The 17,690-nt window shown below is 59.5% G+C and overlaps 3 protein-coding genes across 11 annotated transcripts in view; 1 reads left to right on the top strand and 2 right to left on the bottom strand.

Annotated features, from left to right (window-relative positions):
- Nucleotides 1-7,107, bottom strand: part of FBRS (fibrosin) — a 29,631-nt gene extending 22,524 nt beyond the window's left edge. For both annotated transcript variants that reach the window (XM_067532961.1, XM_067532959.1), the window contains exons 1-9: nucleotides 5,192-7,107; nucleotides 4,259-4,438; nucleotides 3,851-3,886; nucleotides 3,702-3,731; nucleotides 3,316-3,364; nucleotides 1,523-1,922; nucleotides 1,013-1,248; nucleotides 479-672; nucleotides 249-293 (exon numbers count right to left, since the gene is read on the bottom strand). In XM_067532961.1, the coding sequence (XP_067389062.1) occupies nucleotides 249-293; nucleotides 479-672; nucleotides 1,013-1,248; nucleotides 1,523-1,922; nucleotides 3,316-3,364; nucleotides 3,702-3,731; nucleotides 3,851-3,886; nucleotides 4,259-4,438; nucleotides 5,192-5,539 (1,518 nt within the window). In that variant the 5' untranslated portion in view covers nucleotides 5,540-7,107. The remainder of the gene's footprint in view (nucleotides 1-248; nucleotides 294-478; nucleotides 673-1,012; nucleotides 1,249-1,522; nucleotides 1,923-3,315; nucleotides 3,365-3,701; nucleotides 3,732-3,850; nucleotides 3,887-4,258; nucleotides 4,439-5,191) is intronic.
- LOC137143264 (zinc finger protein 436-like) overlaps nucleotides 1-17,690 on the top strand; it is a 604,313-nt gene that overhangs the window by 489,142 nt on the left and 97,481 nt on the right. The gene's annotated exons all lie outside the window — the stretch shown is intronic.
- On the bottom strand, nucleotides 9,669-17,085 carry PRR14 (proline rich 14). 8 transcript variants are annotated; one of them, XM_067532966.1, is made up of 12 exons: nucleotides 16,994-17,085; nucleotides 15,544-15,744; nucleotides 14,941-15,211; nucleotides 14,377-14,525; nucleotides 13,693-13,951; nucleotides 13,331-13,380; nucleotides 13,164-13,228; nucleotides 11,613-12,405; nucleotides 11,194-11,254; nucleotides 10,884-10,990; nucleotides 10,569-10,640; nucleotides 9,669-10,000 (listed from the first exon to the last, which is right to left on the bottom strand). In XM_067532966.1, the coding sequence occupies exons 2-12, from the start codon at nucleotides 15,639-15,641 to the stop codon at nucleotides 9,742-9,744; spliced, it is 2,184 nt and encodes a 727-aa protein (XP_067389067.1). In that variant the 5' UTR covers nucleotides 15,642-15,744; nucleotides 16,994-17,085; the 3' UTR covers nucleotides 9,669-9,741. The 8 variants fall into 8 exon arrangements, with proteins under 8 accessions (XP_067389067.1, XP_067389070.1, XP_067389069.1 ...); XM_067532969.1 differs by having other exon boundaries at nucleotides 11,613-12,402; nucleotides 13,699-13,951; nucleotides 14,377-14,528; XM_067532968.1 differs by having other exon boundaries at nucleotides 13,699-13,951; nucleotides 14,377-14,528.

The following is a 17,690-nucleotide window of genomic DNA, read 5'->3' on the forward strand; positions in this document are numbered from 1 at the left end:
TGCCCAGGCAGTGCCATATAACAATGGCAGGTGGCTGACTCGCACACACTTGTCAGCGGAACAGACTCTGCTATGAGAAATCTCCAATCAAAGGCGCAGGGGATGCAAGTGCACTTACAGGGGAGCACCCATAGGGACACTGCTCAAAGAATCACCCCTGGCACCAAGAGATGACCCCGTCTCCCCCGGCAACATCCCAGCCCCCAGGTATCCCTGGCACGGGGAAGAGCCGCCAAGGTTGCACTCACGTTATGCCTCAGAAGCCCATCAATCTTGCCCGGGTATTTCTCAAACTGGAAAAGAAAAAGTGGGATATAAGGGGAACCCAATACACTGGCACCCTCTAGAGGGGAAAGGCCTCATGTCCCTTCCCCACTCTCCCCTCCCTCCCCCCGAGCCAGCCAGTCTCCCACCCTCGGGTCAGAGTGGAGCTGATGACCCTGAAGGGCACAGGCCCCACGTGCCATGGGTCACTCACCATGGCGGGGGCGGGCACCATGCCCGGTGGAAAGGGAGTGAAGTGCTGGTGCGTGTGCTGGTGGGTGTGCTGGTGTTGGTGGTTGTGCTGGTGGAACTGGAAGGCCAGTGGGCGGATGGCGGCTGCCCCCATGTCAGCCCCACCCTGCGCTGTCAGGAACCGTGTGCTCAGGCCCTGCCGGATCAGCTCTTGTTCTGAGGAGGGTGAGGAGACAGAAGGGAGAGGAGTTATCTAGGGAAATGGGACCCCTTCCCAGCTCCTTCCCCCTCCCACTGAAGATGGGACAACCCCCCCAACAGCCTCTCCTCAAGAAATGAACCCCCTTTCGCCAGCCCCTCACGTGCTACCAGCTCCTCCCCATCTCCACAGAGACTGGATCCCCTTGCCAGCCCCTCCCCCCTGGAGATATGGGAACCACTTTCTGCCTGCTCCTCCCCCCAAAAAATGCTTCCCGCTGCCCGGCCCCTTCCCGGGAGAGATGGGATTTCCCCTACCAGCCCCGCCACACTCCCTGGTGCTTCTCTCCCAACTCACCGGATAAGGCAGCGGCTGCGGCCGGATGCCCGGCGACCTGGAGCAGGGGGGGTGGAGGGGGCAGGCCGGGAGAAGGGGGGAAGAGGGGTGGGTGATGGTGGGTGGGGGGCCGCAGGGTGGAAGGGAAGGCATGGGGAGGCAGGGCCAGTGAGGGGGTGGAGGGGCGGGGAGGAAGCTGCGAGGAGGAAGAGCACAGGGGCAGCAAGGGCTTGGCATGGGAGCTGCTCCGGCTGCATCTGCAAAAAAAGACAGAGATAGAAAGTCAGCCCAGGGGAAAGAACGAGCAAGACAGTGCAAGGAAAGAAAGAATGAGGGAAGGGAGGTAATCGAATGAGTGGGACTGAGCAAGGGGAGAAAGAATGAGGAGGAATGAGAAAAGGAAGTGAGAGAACGAGGGAAGGGCAGGGCTGTGAGATAGACGAAGGGGTGAAAAGCACAATTGAAAAGAATGGGGGGGAGTGACAGGAGGAGGAAAGAACAAGGCAGGAATGCACCCTGTTGCTCACTCACCCGGCGGTGCTGAGGTCCAGCCCTGCTCCATAGGGCCCCGGCGGAGTGGGGCTGGCGAAGGACGCCCCCTTCCCGTGCACAGCAGGCTGGGGCAGGCCATGGGGCGCAGGGCCCCCCTGTGGCCCCGGTGGCTGGCCCCGGGGCTGTGGCGTGGTGTGGGCAGCAGCTGGGTTGGGTGTCCGGGAGGGCAGCGGGGCTGGAGGAGTAGGTGGCCGGGGCGGGGCCACAGGGGGGGCTGGGGCTGCCTGAGAAAGGGGGTCCTTGGGCAGGAAAGGCACTAGCAGGGGGTCCCCGTCGGCCTCGTGGCTCCGCTCCTGGCTTCGCTCCAGCCCTGAAACCTTGGGGATCACAGAGAGTTTGGCTGCACAGCTCCCGTTCACCGCGCCAACTGGGCCCGAGGCTGGGGAGAGACATATCACCCAATGAAAGACCACCCATCACCAGGGGGCACTTCCCGGGTGGCCAGTGCTGCTCCCGATACCCCAGTGCAGCGCTAGGGGGGTTTGACCAGCTGTACCCCATGTTCAGCCTTTTTACAAGACTAGGATAAATGATTATAAAGCATGCCTTGTGAGAGATCATTTGAAAACTCAATCTGCTGACCATCATTGTCCTGGTAAAATATGTATGTCAACTCTGTATGTAAAGTTATAAGATTCTACTGTATCACATTGCTGAAACATGTTCCAAGTTTAGAAAACCAGTTCTTCAGAGACAAAAAAGACACACTGATGCCCCATCCAGGTATCAGCACAATCAAATGAACCATCTATCACCTAGATAAGTGGCGGTTCTTTGGCAGGAAGAAGTGTGTGAGCAAGAACGTCACATATTGGCAAAGACACACTTGGGGGTTTCTGTGTAAATAGACTGTCTGTTGCCTGAACCCCAGCTGGAGATAATCCTCAAAGAGGAAAGAAGGTATAATAATGAGAAACAGTGGCCTCCAAATCACCTTTCTTCCCTCGTCTCTACTCAGCACAGCTACAACCCTTGAAAGACAAAGGAAGCATCACTGAACTGGGGGAGGTGTCCTGGCTGAAACACTCTAGCCAGACTGCTTATGGTGAGAAAACCCCTTTTGATTTTAAGCTCACTTAGCTTGTTAAGTTAGGTATTAGTTTGCCTTTTGTCCTTTAATTATCTTTATAACCAACTGTGACTGTTGTGCCTTGTTACTTGTAATCACAACAGATCTATCTTTCTGCAGTTAATAAGCTTGTTTTATTGTTTTATCTTAACCAACGAATGCTGGAACTGAAGCGTTTGGGAACCTCCACTTAAGTTAACAGGGTCTGTGCATATCATTTGCCATGGATGAAATGAACTTTCTATGAGCTTTGCCTTGACCAGTCAGGTGCTGGGCCGTACAAGACAAGTTTCCGGGGAGAAGTCTGGGAGAGGGAATTTGCTGGTGTATGTTATTCATGAGTGACGGCCACAGCATTCCTATAATTTACCTGGGAGTGATTTTGCATGCCAGGGGCTGTATGTGAGCAGGACCAGGAGTGGCTGCTGTCCCAGCAAAGCAGTGTAAAAGGCACTCTAGGCTAGAGAATTAAGGGGACACAGCTGTTCAGCAGTTCGGATTGTACCCTCGGTAATGTCACAGGGGGCGCTGTGCAGCAGTGAGCATGGTGGGGAACTCAGCAGGGGGCACTCCCCCCTCAAAGGCAGTGCTGACCCCAACGACGCACTGCAGCACTAAGGGGACGCTGTGCTGCAGAGCATGGTGGGGGGGGGGGGGAAAGGCGGGCGCGCAGTAAGGGGTGCTCTTTCCCTTTAGCACCCACCTTTGCTGGTTGAGACAGTGAACGATTGATCCAGGTCATCGTTGGAAGCCTGATAGGGAGAGAAACAGATTCACGTTATCGCTGGCTGTGGGGAGCCCCCTGCTGTCAAGTACACACCAGAGTCCTCCCCACTACCCCTGATTCTCTGAGCCCCCCAGGTCCTCCCCAGGGAGGGCTCCCCACCCCAACGTGCCTGCCCAGGGGAGGTGGGGGCGGGAAGAGGGGTGGGGTTCAGAAGGCTGAGAGTGGGAGGGGTGGGTTGTTGAGGTTCAGGGAGATAGGGGATTGAGCTGGGGGAGTTCAGAAGCTGGGGTGGGAGGAGGGGTGGGCCAGAGGGGTTCAGGGAGGTGGGGGCAGGAGGAGGGGTGGGGTATATGGCCTCTCACCTGCTCCCCTGGGTCGCTCTCTGTGTCGCACTGCAAGGGAGAAAGAAAGGGGGGGGGATGAGCGGAGGGCGAGCTGCCCGAGCCTGCCCCTAGGGGGTGCTGTGGGCCAGGCAAAGAGGGGAGAGGTGGAGCTTGAGGGAGCCACTTACTATGTATCCTGTTTCCAAGTAGGAGCGGAGGGAGGCCTGTGGGAGAGAAGGGGTTGGATTGGCAGCACCATCCCTGCTGGGCATAGTTGGGATGCCTCCACCATGTGTCATGAGCATCTCCTGCAACCCAGCTCCACTACCCTCCACCCCAAAGTCCTCAGTCAGCTCTCACCCTCCCCTGCACCTCATGCCCTTCCCCCACCCAGCCCCCCCATTCTCTCCTGCACCCCCATGCCCTTTCCCCTGCCCGGCCCACCCCTGCACATCCACTCCACCCTCCTTTCACAGCCCCCCTACCCCTGCACCACCATGCTGCCTGTTTACCCAGCTCCCCACTCTCCCCTGCCCCATGCTGTCCAGCCCCCCCGGTTCTCCCTGCCCAACCCCACACACCCTCACTCCACTCACCTCTTTCCTCCTCCTCTTGCTGCGTCTCCTCAGCGCTCGCTCCCCCGCATGCTGTCCACACCCCTTCTCTGAGCTCTCATCACGCCCCTCTTCTGAGCCGCTCTCCTTGCCCCGCTTCCGCTTCCCTGAGTGCTTCAGACGATGCTCCAGACGCTCAGGGGTTCTCAATGTCGTGTCCTTCTGTGGGGAGGGGGAGACGGTGAAGTGACTCTTTGAGGACAGATGACACTTGTCCCAGCCACCCTAATCTCTTGCCCAGTGCTGAGATATGGCCACCTCTGGGGCAGGATATGGGGGGCTGTTTATATAGGGATGCCTTAATTGGTGTGGAGTTGGAGCCACCTCTGGCATGGGGCATGGTAGTTTACAATTGTCCTAGTGGGATTAAAACATTACTGCAAGATTCACGCCCTGATTCCTAACCAGGCCAGTCAGATGAGAGGAGCAAGTTTGAATCACGGCAGAACAGGAACACACTGATCTTGGAGAACTCCTCACCCCGCATTACAGAAATTAGGATTCTCTGACTCACATCTTAACCGGAAGGTGTCTTAGTTGCGGCTTGACACAGCACCTCTACCCAAAGGAGAGCAACCGTCCTGGAGACGGCACCCACAACCCAGCCAAAAGACACAGCCCCCTCCCCCTGCTATATCCCAGCCTCTGGGAACACCCATCCCCAAGACACGTCCCAGACCCCAGGATCCCTCAGGACCAAGACATGGCCTCATCTCCACTGCTATGTGCCAAGTAATCCAGAGCCATAACCACATCAATCCACCCTATCCCGGCTGGGCTGTCTATAGTTGTCTGGTTCGGGTGCGGTGTTTGCGTGTGTGTCTCACACCACTTTGCTTTGTTTGGAAACAGCTCTGCCATGTGTATCCTGTGCCCCATAGTGCCTGGGGCAGAGGGTGATTCTTAGCCCCTTACCTCCAGTGCCTCCAGACTGATGAAACTAGCAATGGCGAAGCCATCAATTAGGTCCTCTTCCTCTTCCTCCTCCTCATGGCTGCAGGAGGAGCCTGATGGCCTCGTCCTCCGGCGCAAGGGCCGGCGCCGGGGCTTGCCAGGCACCACAGGGGCTGGGGGGGTGGGGCCTTCGCTCTCCGAGTCTGAGGAAGAGGAGATGACGCAGCCCCGATGGGTGGATTCCCCCGGGTGTCCCCCCTGGCGTCGGCTCCGGCGGCTCTCGCGGTCCCGCCACGAGCAGCGTCGCAGCCGCCGGGCCCTGCTACTTCCTCCGCTCCAACAGGGGGCAGGAGCTGCTGCTGCTTCCATACTGCCCCCAGCCAAGCCTCTTCCTGCGATGCCCTTCACCCCTCTCCGGCCTGCAGCATGGCAGCTGTTTTCAACTGGGTCCTCTCTCCCACCTCTGGGCGCTGATTGGTGGAGAACAGGAAGTGTGGTGTCTTCGTCCTCCCCTTTAAACACTTGCCAGCAACCTCCCCTTTAAGGTGGATTTTGACTCTGGCTGGGGAGCTTCCTCTTTGAAATCTGGTTTAGGGCCCCCCAACACAAACTCCCTGTGGCAGTTTCTTTGGGGGGCCTCCCCTTTAAGGCCAGCCTTTTAAATAATAAATGTTTAACGCCCCTTGACATAAACTCCAAGATCGGCAGGGAGCCAAGGGGCACCTCCCCTTTAAATCAGATTAAATCGCTGCCAAGCCTTGCTTTCCAAGGGCCTCCCCGTTAAAGCAGGGCCTTCCCTTTAAGTACAGGCCATGAAATGGCTGAGGCAGCTTCTGGCGGAGGCCTCCCCTTTAATCCGGCCTCACATCCCTCCAGTGGGACTGTCCGGGCTGCTGTCCCTTCTCAGAACAGCTTGAAATCCCCTCCCCCTCTGCACCCACTTCAGCAGGGATGGCTTCTGGCGTTTGGCCTCCCCTTTAAGTGTGTGGGCGTGAAGTCCTCCGAGGTCCCCTCCACAGAGAGTCACTTTGAGGCAGCTTCCCCTTTAAGAGTCCTGATTTAAATTTCTTCAGCCATGACACATCTCCAGGGAGGGAGGGAGGAGAGCGGCTTCTCCTTTAAGGATTCAGATTAAACTTCTGCCAGCAATGGCAATGGTTTGTGTGTTGAGAGGGGAACCTCACCTGTAACACTCCAGATTTAAATCCCCCCAGAAAATGTGTCTTGCCTGGGGTGGGGGTCACCTCCCCCATAAGACTCCAGATTGAAGGGCTCCTGCCTTTCGGGGGTCACGGCCCCTTTAAGAAACTGGACTGAAATCTCTTCTTGAAATTCATTTCTGGAGCCACGTCCCCTTTAAGAATCCAGAGTTTAAATCCCACCAGCCACTTCCGTAATTGGGCCAGCTGGCTTCCCCTTTAAGAACTTGACATTGCACTCCTCCGACAAGAAACTGCTTTCTACAATGGGGCAGTAGCGAACTCCCCTTTACCAGCTCCCGGCTCCCTTTAAATCCATTGACAGGAGCTGAGATCGGGGGGGATTGTTTTCCTCCAGTAGAAATCTCCTTTAACTCCTCTCGTTACTCCCTGCCCCTTTAAGAAAGCGATCGTAGAGGGTAGGAATTCGTTGTCGGTGCGGGTCGGGGGGGTCTCGCAGCCGTTGCGGGGACCGGGGCGTCTCGCGACCCCCGCACTGATTGGTCGCGAGGCTCGTGCCCTGCGCTGTCCTCGCGGCCCCCCCCGCTGATTGGCCGGAGCGGTGGGGATAGAATGGTTCGGTCCGAGCCGGTCTGTACTTCCCCCACGGGAGGGGGCCTGGTTGGTCTCGACCTCCCCCTCCTCGGGCCGCACCCCGCTCGCCACCGTCCCCCGACTCTCGCTCTGTCTGTGCGCGTCGCTGCCGGATCCTCTTCCCCTCTGCGCACGGCACGCGACGCAACCCCGCCCACAGCGTGCGATCCCTCCGTCAGTAAAGCACTCGCTAGACATCGTATCCCTCCGCCCGCAGTAGTAGTCCCTGCAGCCCCTCCTCCTCGGGTTAGGAAACCCCCTACATTGTGATGTCACAGCGCCACCAAGAAAGGCCGCGTCCTGATGTCACGGGACAGGATAGTGATGTCACAACTCCACCAAACTCTGGCATGATGTCACAGCACAGCTTCATGACATCACACATCCTATTGTGATGTCCCTGCCCACCAAACCACATGACATCAGAACATGGCTTGAGGACACCTCAACATGGCTTGTTGACATCTGATCCTGTCCTGATGTCACCATGCAATGTTGTGATGTCACTGCCCAACCCAACCACAACACACTATCACCACACTGTCTTGTGATGTCACAGCCCCACCCTCCAGCACCAAGTCCCATCCTGTCATGTCACAGTCCCACACAAGCACACCAGGCCATGATGGCAGGGCACAGCCTCATGTCAGCTCTTCAATTCAGTTCATAGCGCTACAGAGCCCCTTGGAGGCAAGATGTATCAGCACCACATTACATCATCACAGCCTCACATAACTGCAGCACAATGATGTCACAGCCCCACAGATGCCCATTCTGTCCTGAAAGCACAGTGCCCATGTTGTGATGTCACCACCAAGCCTCATGACATCAGCACCTGACAGGGGGTGGGCCAGCCATTCTCCCCCCATCCTCCCCAGCTCCATCCCTCCCTCCCTCCCTCCAAGCCTTAGCTGTGAGAAGGAAGTCTGACCCAGCACCAAGGGCCTGGGTATAGAGGCTTGCCTATGCCCTGCTGCAGGGACACAGCTGCCCCATCCCCACAGGCTAGGGATGGCTGCTCGAAGGAGGCTCAGTCAAAGACCCAGATGAATCCCGCTGAGTGAAAATGAGCCTGTGCACCCAATGCAGCATTTCTTATCCCAGGCCCCTGTGCTATCTCATCCCACTTCTAGTGCCAGCAGCCATAGGCCAATCGCTTTGTTCATACAGCATAAAGCACAATGGAGGCCTGGTCTGTGACTGAAGCTCCTAGGTTCCACAGTAAAAGAGTTGCCTTAGCAATGGCCTTCTCCCTGCCTCTCTCCCTCATAAGGAGGCAGGACTCTCCTCTCCTGCAGCCCTGGCCCTGTTTGGGGTCCTGGTCCCTTCAGAGATGGGGCACAGGCAGGGCAGAATCAGCTATGGCAGGCTCAGAGCAGCCAAATGAGCCTGACCGAACAAGGAGCAGCAGCCAAGTAGTGCCAACAGTAGGGTTCAGAGTTAACAGCCTGGGCAGTTTGGCCAGCAGCTCCACCTGGACTTTTAATCATCTCACACCCCTAGGGCACTGAGGTTCATGGCTTACCTCCCCCCAGCTTCCTCCTATACACACACACCCCAGCCCAGGAGCGCAGGCTATTTCTTTTCCCTGCAAGCACAGCATTTCCTAGTGACTGCAAAGAGAGAGCACCTCCTACTGAGTCCCCACACTGGGCCGTTGTGGGCAGCTGTGACTGCGAGAGGAGAGTGTCCCTTATTGAGCTCCGACCCTGCGGCACAGTGGCCCCTTGGGCCAGGGTCACCAGTAATGAAGCAGATCAGACAACAGGGTGAATGCTTTTGTTGAAAAGTTTAATAGAAATATAGATCTCAACCCCCCCCCCTCCCCCCCAAAACACACACAAAACCAGTGAATATCCATTGAGTGGCCCAACAGGGCCCAGCCCCGGAGACCTCCCATGCCCAGGGCTCCTGCCAATGCCTCCGAGGCTGCTGTCATGCTTTAGAGGGGAAAACACCCTCCTCTCGCCGATACACACAGGGATCTGAGGCCCTGGTGTCTTTCCCCACAAACCTCCTCTCCTGCTCTATAGCCCAGCCCCACTGGACAAAGGCCACTTGACTACCAGGCACCCAATGGTAGGTGACTCTAAAATGGCCAATACTCCCCCCCGCTAAACAATCTGCCCCCAGCCTATTAGCCACTGGGGGGGGGGAGGGGCGCACAATGGAGGCACCAGGAGGATGGAGGCACCAGGATTTGTGCATAGACAGAGTGCTGAGACTGGGAAGGTTCATCACACCTGCTGGACATTCACCCCACTGCTCCTGGACTGGACTTGGAGCCTGTGAGGGGAGCAGGGGTGGAGGCAGTTTGGTGACTGGCTGCAGGACGGCTACCACAACTCAGGTGGGCCTGGGAGGAGCCAAGAGCTGCCCTCAGAGAAGCAGCCAATTCTGGGTGGAACCAGGGCTCAAGGGGGAGATGTCTCCTCCTAGACAGCGAAGGAATCTGGGTAGAACTAGGACATCCCTCTCCCAGAGACATCCCTGCCTGGACATGGGTCCAGGAGACCCAGGGGAGCAGAGGGTTCTGGGAGTATCCCTGAGGACACCATGGCTCTAGTAGGAGGATCCAAGAGCACAAAATTCTGGGTGTATCCCCAGGGGAGATGCACCGTGAAGGAACTGAGGATTCTGGGAGTATCCTGGGATGAAATGGCTCTGCTAGGATCCTGGAGGATTCTGGCAGCTCCCCCAGCAATGTCAAGGGCAGAGCAGCCAGTCGGTCTCTGGTTCGATGCTCCTAGCGTGGATTTGGACAGCGCATAGCGCCCCCTAGTCCCCATCAGCTTCAAACAGGGTGTCCAGCTCGGCCAGGCGCTGGTGCAGCAGTTCCTCCAGGTTGAGGTCCTGGGGTGGGGCCCGGCGCCTACCTGGTGCCCTCCCTGCCAGCTGCCCCCGGGGCCGGGCCCGGCGCTGCTTGCGGGGCAGGCTGCTGTCCTGGAACGCCATGGTGCGCTTCAGCTTGCGCTGGCTGGTGAGCACCAGTGTCCCGTTCCGCTCCCGAGGCTCCTCAAAGATTGTCTCGAAGGTCCTGCAGGGGAGGGAAGAGAGCTAGATGGGACTCGGGTGCCCGAGCCATTTACCCACCATGTGTTCCAGCTGGAAATGGGACTCAAAACACCTGGGTCCTCACCTACTGTGTATCCCAGCTGGGACACCCTCAGCACAGGGGGTCGGGGGAATGGGGATCAAACTCCTGGGTCCTCCACTTAGGACCTAAGCAGCAGCAGGTGTTGGGGGGGCAGCAAGGTTGTGGACTGGACACCTGGGTTCCCACCAGCAAGAACCAATCACAGCTAGATTTAAATCTCCTGCACCCAGGGCCCAAGCATAATTTTTTCCGGCCCAGTACAAACTTGTAACACGGGCCTCTTCCCACACGCATACCCATGGGGTATGCAGGTTGCAGCCTGGGTTGGGCCCCCAGTAAAGTGTACTCTTCTCCCCCCCTCCCCCCGTGGGGGCCCTGCCTGCACCCCTCCCCACCGCTGAAGCCAGGGCTCTCCTCTTCCTGTGAGCTGGGTGGGGGTGTCCTCACATCTTAAACAGCCACAACCCCCCTCCAGCAGCAGCAGCAGCACCACCCAGGGCCCCCTCACCTCTTCTCGGTGGGAGTGCGGTAGTTCTTATTGGTGTATATCTCCTCCAAACTGAACTCCTTCTTGTCCAACCTGTGACAGGGAGACCAGACTTAGCACCTACACACAAGGACCCCTCACACGCCCAGAGACACAGCAGCCTCCGGGGTCAGGCGCGTGGACTGGATCATAGCCGCCCAGCAGCGATGCCCAGCTTTAGAACAGGGATGGAAGAGAATCCTGTGCCCAGCTGAAACAGCTGGTGAGGTTTAAGAGTCAGAGATAGAACCCAGGAGTCCTGGCTCTCAGCCACTCCCCAGCCAGAGCTCCCCATACCTGACTGGGCGGGGCAGGCCCATTGGCGTGAGGTTGGCTTGCTGTTTGGCTGGAGTCTTGCGGATGCGGAAGCGGGACACTTTCCCTGTGGTCCCTTCCTGGGAGCGCTGCAGGGAACGGGGAGAGAAATAGGACAGGATCAGGGAGGATCCCCCATTATGCACACATTGAGCGGAGAGTGCCGACTCGAGCCCAGCTCCCCCTACCAAGCCCCCATTCCCACGTGGAGCCTCTGAGCCATGCAGCATAGTGCCCCCAGCCCGGCACTGGGACTTTGGGGCCAGCATGGCCCCCCATTGATCCCTCTCACCTTGGCATCTGTGGCGACGCCACGGCCCCCGTCCCTCTGCTCTGGGCGCTGGGAGCCGTCCCTGTGAGGCAAGAAGACCATATGGAGCAGGAAGCTCTCAGGCCCTTTTCTGGCGGGCCAGGCAGTGCCACGGCACCGGGAGCCCAGATGCTTGGGTGAGGCAGGATGGCAGTGGGGTTACCTAGGTCAAGCCAGGGCGGCAAGAGGGATTACCTGGGGCAAGGTGGTGTAGGGGTTATCTGAGGGAAATGGGGTGATAGGCAGGAGTGACCTAGGGCAAGGCACGGCAGTGAGGGTTGGGGTGAGGCAAAGTGGGGTGTCTGGGGGGCAGAGCAGGGGGGCTCAGTTCCCCGGGGCCAAGCAGGGTGGCGGGAGGGGATCTGGGGTCATGGGAAAGAAGGATTGGGGGGCAGAGTTACCTGGGGCGAAGCAGGGCAGAGGCAGACTCCTCATGTCGGGGCGGGCCCCGGTGGGAGGAGCAGGCCTCGTTGCAGCGGACCATGCGCACCATGGGGCTGAGCAGACGGCGGGAGGCTGCGTGGGGGAAGATCTCCTTGCGCAGGCAGGGCAGGGCAGGGGGTGAGGGGCGGCCCCGCAGCAATTCCCGTGACACCTCCAGGCTGCAGACTGTGTGGCGGCGCCGGCGCAGCAGACAGGGGGCGGGCGCCGGCAATGGGGATGGCATGGCCCAGGGGAAGTCAGGGCAGGAGTAGCTGCGGCCCAGCCGGGGCTGGCCGGGGTCCTCAGGACTGAGGCGCCACTGGTGGATGGGGGGTCTGCGGCTCACGACGCTGGCCCCCTCCCCGTCATCTTCAGCCTCACCAGGGCCCCTCCTCTTCGCTGGCTCTGAGATGGCAATTTTCACCTCGATGTTCACCCCCTGGCGAGGGCAGCACATCCCCTGGTGGCTCGGCCCCGCCAGGCTCTGCACCGGCTCCTCCTTGGAGCAGGGGGGCTCCTCCGGTTGCCCCCCACTCTCCCCCTCCTCCGGCCGGGGAGGAGGCGGGGGGCACAGGCGCGGTTTGACCGGGCTCAGGAAGATGTCAGCAAAGGTCTCCAGTTTGGATTTGACTGTCTGGAAGAGCGGGGCGATGCCCCAGTGCCGGAAGCGGGGGACTGAGGCATGGGGGCGCAGCAGCGAACAGATCGGGGGAGGCCAGGCTGAGGAAGAGGAAGAGCCAGGAGGCTCGGCTGCATCTGGAGCAAGATCTGCTGAGAGGAGGGCACCGGGGTCACAGGAAGACAACATCACGCTACAGACAGCCCCACACCCTGCCCCAAATGGTGCTGAGCCCCCTAAACCTCAGCAACCCCCCCCCCAGAGAGCCCCCACCCCCAAGATCCCTCAGAAAACCCTCTTCGTTCTCCCCCACCTCCCATCCTTCTCAGAGACACCCCCTCCCCCCCCCCGTAAAGTTCAGTCCCCCAGCTCCCTTCCCCTATGCGCCCCACTGGACTTCACTCTTCCAGTCCTGTTCCTCTCCACTCCCAAGCCCCTCCTCCCTCTCCACTGCCCTGACCCCCAGACCACAGCACTGAAACTGGGAGCAAGCAGATTTTACACTTCCTGGGGAAACACGCAGTGTTGCCTCCACAGCGCTATTTTCAGAACAAAGAAGAAAATTTGAGTTCCCACAAAACAGAATGTGGGGAAAATTACATTTCAAGCGCAAGGGTTTCATTTTGATAGCAATCTCAATGGTTTTCTTCTGATTCAATCTCTTTAAAAACTTTTGAGTTGTATTTTTCTATTAAAAAGCGTTGCTAAACAAAAATTTTGACTCTCTCCAAAATAGGATTTTTTTTATATTTTAACTAAAATTGTCAAAATTAAGGTTTCCTTCCCAACCACACTTTCGGTCAAAAAACGTTTTGAGGAAAAGTTCAACCTTCGCTCTCCATGCAGCCCCAGCCCCACTTCCAAGCTCTACCTCAAGCCCCGCCCCTGTATGAGTTGGAGCTCCACCCACCTGGCTGTAGGCAGCACTCCTGCTGGTCTGAGGAGGAGGAGGAACATGCTGTTAGCTGATCAACCCTGTGGGGAGAGAGCCAAAAAGTGAAGTTCAGAGGCCAGCGCCTCCTAGAGGGGAAAGGCCCTGTATCCCACCCCAGCTGGTCCACAGGGAAGTGTGCTCACCTGCTAGGAGGCGATGGTGTCAGCAGATCTTCCTGCTGCAGGTCAGCATCCTGTCAATGAGAGGCGGCATCTGAGCTGGGGCACGGGATGGGGTGCCCCCCTGAGGCCGACAAGACAGTGGTGCCTGGTCAAGGCAACTTCCTTCCCGGTTGTAAGCCCAACCCCTCCCCCACTGACCCTTCTGGGACAGTGCCTGCTGCTGAGACCCTCACCCATCCTTGTCCCCTCTGGCCTGGGCTCTGGCAACCCCCCCACCCCTGACCCTTCCTCCCTGGACCCTGGCAGCCCCCCCGATCTCCCACCCAGCCCCATCTCCTCCTTTCTGGGCTGTGGCAGCCCCTACTAGCCCCCCAGCTGCTCACTGGTACCATGGGGCACTTCTCCAGTGCCACAGTCAGGACGCGTTGCTGGGCCCTCTCCATGGGTGACGACATCAGCTCCTTCCCATGGTGGGACATGGAAGGAGATGCCCACAGCCCCTGGTTCTGTTGCAGCAGCCATTGCTTGTCCTGCAGCCGCTCTGACTCGGACCCGGCTGTGCCCAGGGGCGGCCAGCATAATGGGGGGGCCTTATTCTCAGGCCTCTGGCAGACAGGAGAGCTTTGCTCCTCGGGGGAGGGTCTGGAAGAACGAGACGGGGCCACTCATGGGGGGCATGGATCTCAAAGCTCCTTCATTCACTGGCACAATCTTCACCCCCCAGGATCTCCAGCCCCCCATAGAACCCCCTCCCCGCACCGCAATGTGACCCCTGACCATGCTATCAGCACCCCACCCTGAGAACCCTCCCCCAGCAATCCCCCCAAAAGCACCCTGCCATCAGGTTCACAGAGACCCCTGGCACCCCAGCGGCTCCCAAAGCACCCCACTGCCCTTTCCCAGCCTCCCATGCACTGCCACACCTCCCCCAACCACCATCAGAGCCTCCAGATTCAGCCCTCGCCCCAGAAGCCAGTGCTCCCCTCCCCCAGCAGACACTACTCGGTATTTGGAAGGTGCCAGGACAACAGCTGTCCTGACACGACTCCTCCCCCCCCCACGCTCACCTGTCCATGGTGGGCCTTTGCCGCGTAGGGTTCGAATCTGACCCAGACTGGGGACTCCCAGATGGGGGCGAGACCTCCCCAGGGATAGGGTGCCCTGGGAGGGAGGAAGTGGCTGGATGAGCTGAGGTGGGTGTGTCCCTTTGGGAGACCTGCTGGGCAAAAGACACCACAGGGTTAAACATGGTCCCCATCCCCTACAACATCCCCCAAACTGATCCCCAGCTCCTGCCCCCCTCCCAAACTACTCCCTCAAGAGCCCAGCCTGCCCCCTCTCATGTGTAATGGGGGAGGCAAATACCCAGAGGTCCTGCCCCTCACAGAGAGCTCAGCACAGGAGTTCCTGGGTCGTCTGGGGGCAACCCACAGCAGGGAGCTGGGAGAGAAGGGGGGATATGTGGGGCAGAGGCTGTCTTGAGAAATCCACATTGGGGAGCAGCAAAGGATTAGGTTCAAGTGAGCAGGCCAATAGGCTTGGGGGGTCTCTGGGGAGGTTGGGGGGCTCAGGCAATCAGATCTCCAAGCAGGGCCCCCCCCAGCCCCAGACCACCCCTCTCCAGCACTCACAGCCCCTTGTGTGGTGGCAGGACACTCCTCCAGGGCAATGGTCAAGACCCTGTGCCGGGCTCTCTCCATGGGTGAGGCCACCAGCCACAGCTCTGCCCCCTGGCCCCACTGAGGCACCCCCTGCTGCAGCCGCCGCTGTTTGTCCCGCAGTCTCTCGGACTGGCGCCTTGCCTGTGGAGGCCTGGCCCTGCCCCCAGGCGGCCAGCACAGTGGGGGGGCCTTGTCCTCAGGCCCCCGGGGGATGGTGGAGCTCTGCTCCTCGGGGGAGGGTCTGGAAGAAAGAGATGGGGTCACTCATGAGGACCATGGACCCCATGACTGCTGGCATTCTGCTCACCCCAGGACCCAGAGATCACAGGTGCTCACCCCCAAATTACCCCCTGACCTGGCTGAGACCCTTGTCCTCCATTACACCCCCTCCCACCTGCAGCATCCTATCATCCAGCATCCACAGTCCCCCGTAAGACTTCCCCAGTTCCCTGCCCATCCCCAGGGGAAGAAGAAGGGCCCTGATCCTGGCAGTGTCTGCCCAGGGTGGGATGGAGAGTCCCTGATCCTGGAAGGGAGGCCACAGGACAGAGGTGACCCCTGGTCCACCCTTACCTGTATATGATGAGCCTCTGGCGTCGGATGTGCCGCTCCAAGGCAGACGACCTGGTGCAGCCTCCTGCTAGCACCTCTCTGGCTATGGTGTGCTCCATGGCTGGCTCTAGCTGGGATGTAGGGGGCAGCCCCCTTGGATCAGGGGGTCAGAAGTCGTCCCGGGACAGCCTGCTGCATACTCATCCTCCAGTGTGGCCTCCGCTGCCCAGGATCAAGAATCCAGGGTTACAGTGAGCACTGAAAAACACCCATGGACAGGACGGGATTGGCTGGCTTGGAGGGAGGGGGGGGGGGGGGGCAGGAAATGGGACACGGGGCCTTTCCCCTCTAGGGGGCATCAGATCTGGGCACCAGCTCCTGGGGGCTCAGCATGACACCTCCCACACAAACTCCTGCATCCTAGGGTTGGCAGCATGGCCACAATAGCAGAGGGCTCAGGCCATAGGTGCTGAGCTCCCATTCCCCCCTCACCTCAGGTTATGGGGAGGTGTGTATGGGGCGGGAGGGAGTTCTCCCAGCGCTGGAGGGAGGCAGAGCCTTAGTCCCTAGAGGCTGCAGAAGTGGCACATTCCCACAGTGCAGAGCTCAGAGATCACAGAGCAGGGAGCTGCTGGGCGAATAATTACAGGGCATTAGCCGGCAGACAAAGCCATTGCTAGGTAACCACAGAGCCCCCTGCGCCTGCTCAGGTGTGACCTGACACCAGCTTGGGAGCAGAGGGGAAACCTAGGGGTGTGTGGGGATGGAGGTGGGAGGGGGGGATGGTTTCCCCAGCTGATCCTGGCCTGTGTGGGGACAGCTAGATGGGCCCTTTGTCCTGCCTCCCAGCACCGACCCTGCCTAACTCTTCCCCCAGGACTCCCACACCCCAATTCGCCGCACCAGGTCTCCCCCTTTTCCGGTTCCTCCCTTCTTCCCTAGATCCTCCCCACCAGCCCTCTCTATTTCCCCCTCTCTCAGGTCACCCACTCTGGATTACCACCCCCCCAATCTCTCCCCCATCGGGGTCCTACTCCTGAATCCAGCACCCCAGCTCTAGGTCTCACCCTCCCCCAACTGCCCCCTTTCCCTCACCCCCCAGCCTCTCTCCCACACTTTAGAGTCCCCCTTTGCCCCCAGGCTCCCTTTCCACCCCGACCCTCCTCTTTACTTCCCCCCCCCCCCCCGGCTCCCCCCACGTTGCTTCCCGTCCCACCCTGGACCCCTCATTACTCTCCTGCACAGCTGCCCCCTCTCCCCGTCTGCTCTCCCCCTGCATCTCCCCACATGGTTCCCGTTGCTGGCTCCCCTCACCTGCCCCCCTCCCCAGGTCTTGCCCGGCTCCCCCCCGGCTCCCCGCACCCCCAAGCTGCACTTCCCCGTCACCCTCTCCACTGACCCATGGCCCTGCCCCACGAACCCCGCTCACTGCTTCCTACCCCCACCACTGTTCCCCCTTCCAGCCCCTCACCGGCTCACGGCTGCGGCTCAGCCTCCTCTCGCCCCGCCCCGCCCCGTTTCTGCCGACAGTCCGGCGGCGGCTCCGCTCCCTCGACTATTCCCCCCCCGCCGCTCCGCGGCCAATGACAGCGGGCCTTGCTCTCGTTCGCCCTCCGCCAATAGGCGCACGCCTTGCAGCCCAGGAGCCTTCCCCCCCCCTGCCGGAGTTTGAAGCCGTGGAGGCCGCCATCTTGGTAAAGGGCGAGAGAGCCGTGTCACGCCTCAAGCTGAGCCACCGCCATCTTGGGGAGGGGCAACGGCGTCAGTGGGGGAAGGGGACAGAACGGTGACTCAGTGCGGGGAGGGAGCGGGAGTACCATTTTGGATAAGGGCATCGGAAAGGGGTGAAGCAGTTGACGGGCCATCTTGGATGAGGGCGAGGTGCTGGGGATTTAAAGAGCCAGGAAGTGACCCTTGGTGGGTGGGTGATTGTGAGCATGGCCTGTTCTCTGCTGCCCTATGCACGTGTTTACAGTGGGCCGTATTAAAACACCTATCCTCAACTGGTGCTTAATTTACCAAACCAAGCGGGCTCTGAATCAGAAGCCTGGCCTCTGCCTTATTTACCACCAGCCCCATTTTTGTGTCCCCTGCAAATGTGGTCAGTGATCCTGCCAGGTCATCGATCAAAATGTTACATAGCCCAGGGCTAAGAACCGATCCCGACA

The sequence above is a fragment of the Emydura macquarii genome, unplaced genomic scaffold, assembly GCF_026122565.2.
Source record: "Emydura macquarii macquarii isolate MOO-44397 ecotype Brisbane River unplaced genomic scaffold, CSIRO-AGI_Emac_v2 contig_3305, whole genome shotgun sequence".
Lineage (NCBI taxonomy): Eukaryota > Metazoa > Chordata > Testudines > Chelidae > Emydura > Emydura macquarii.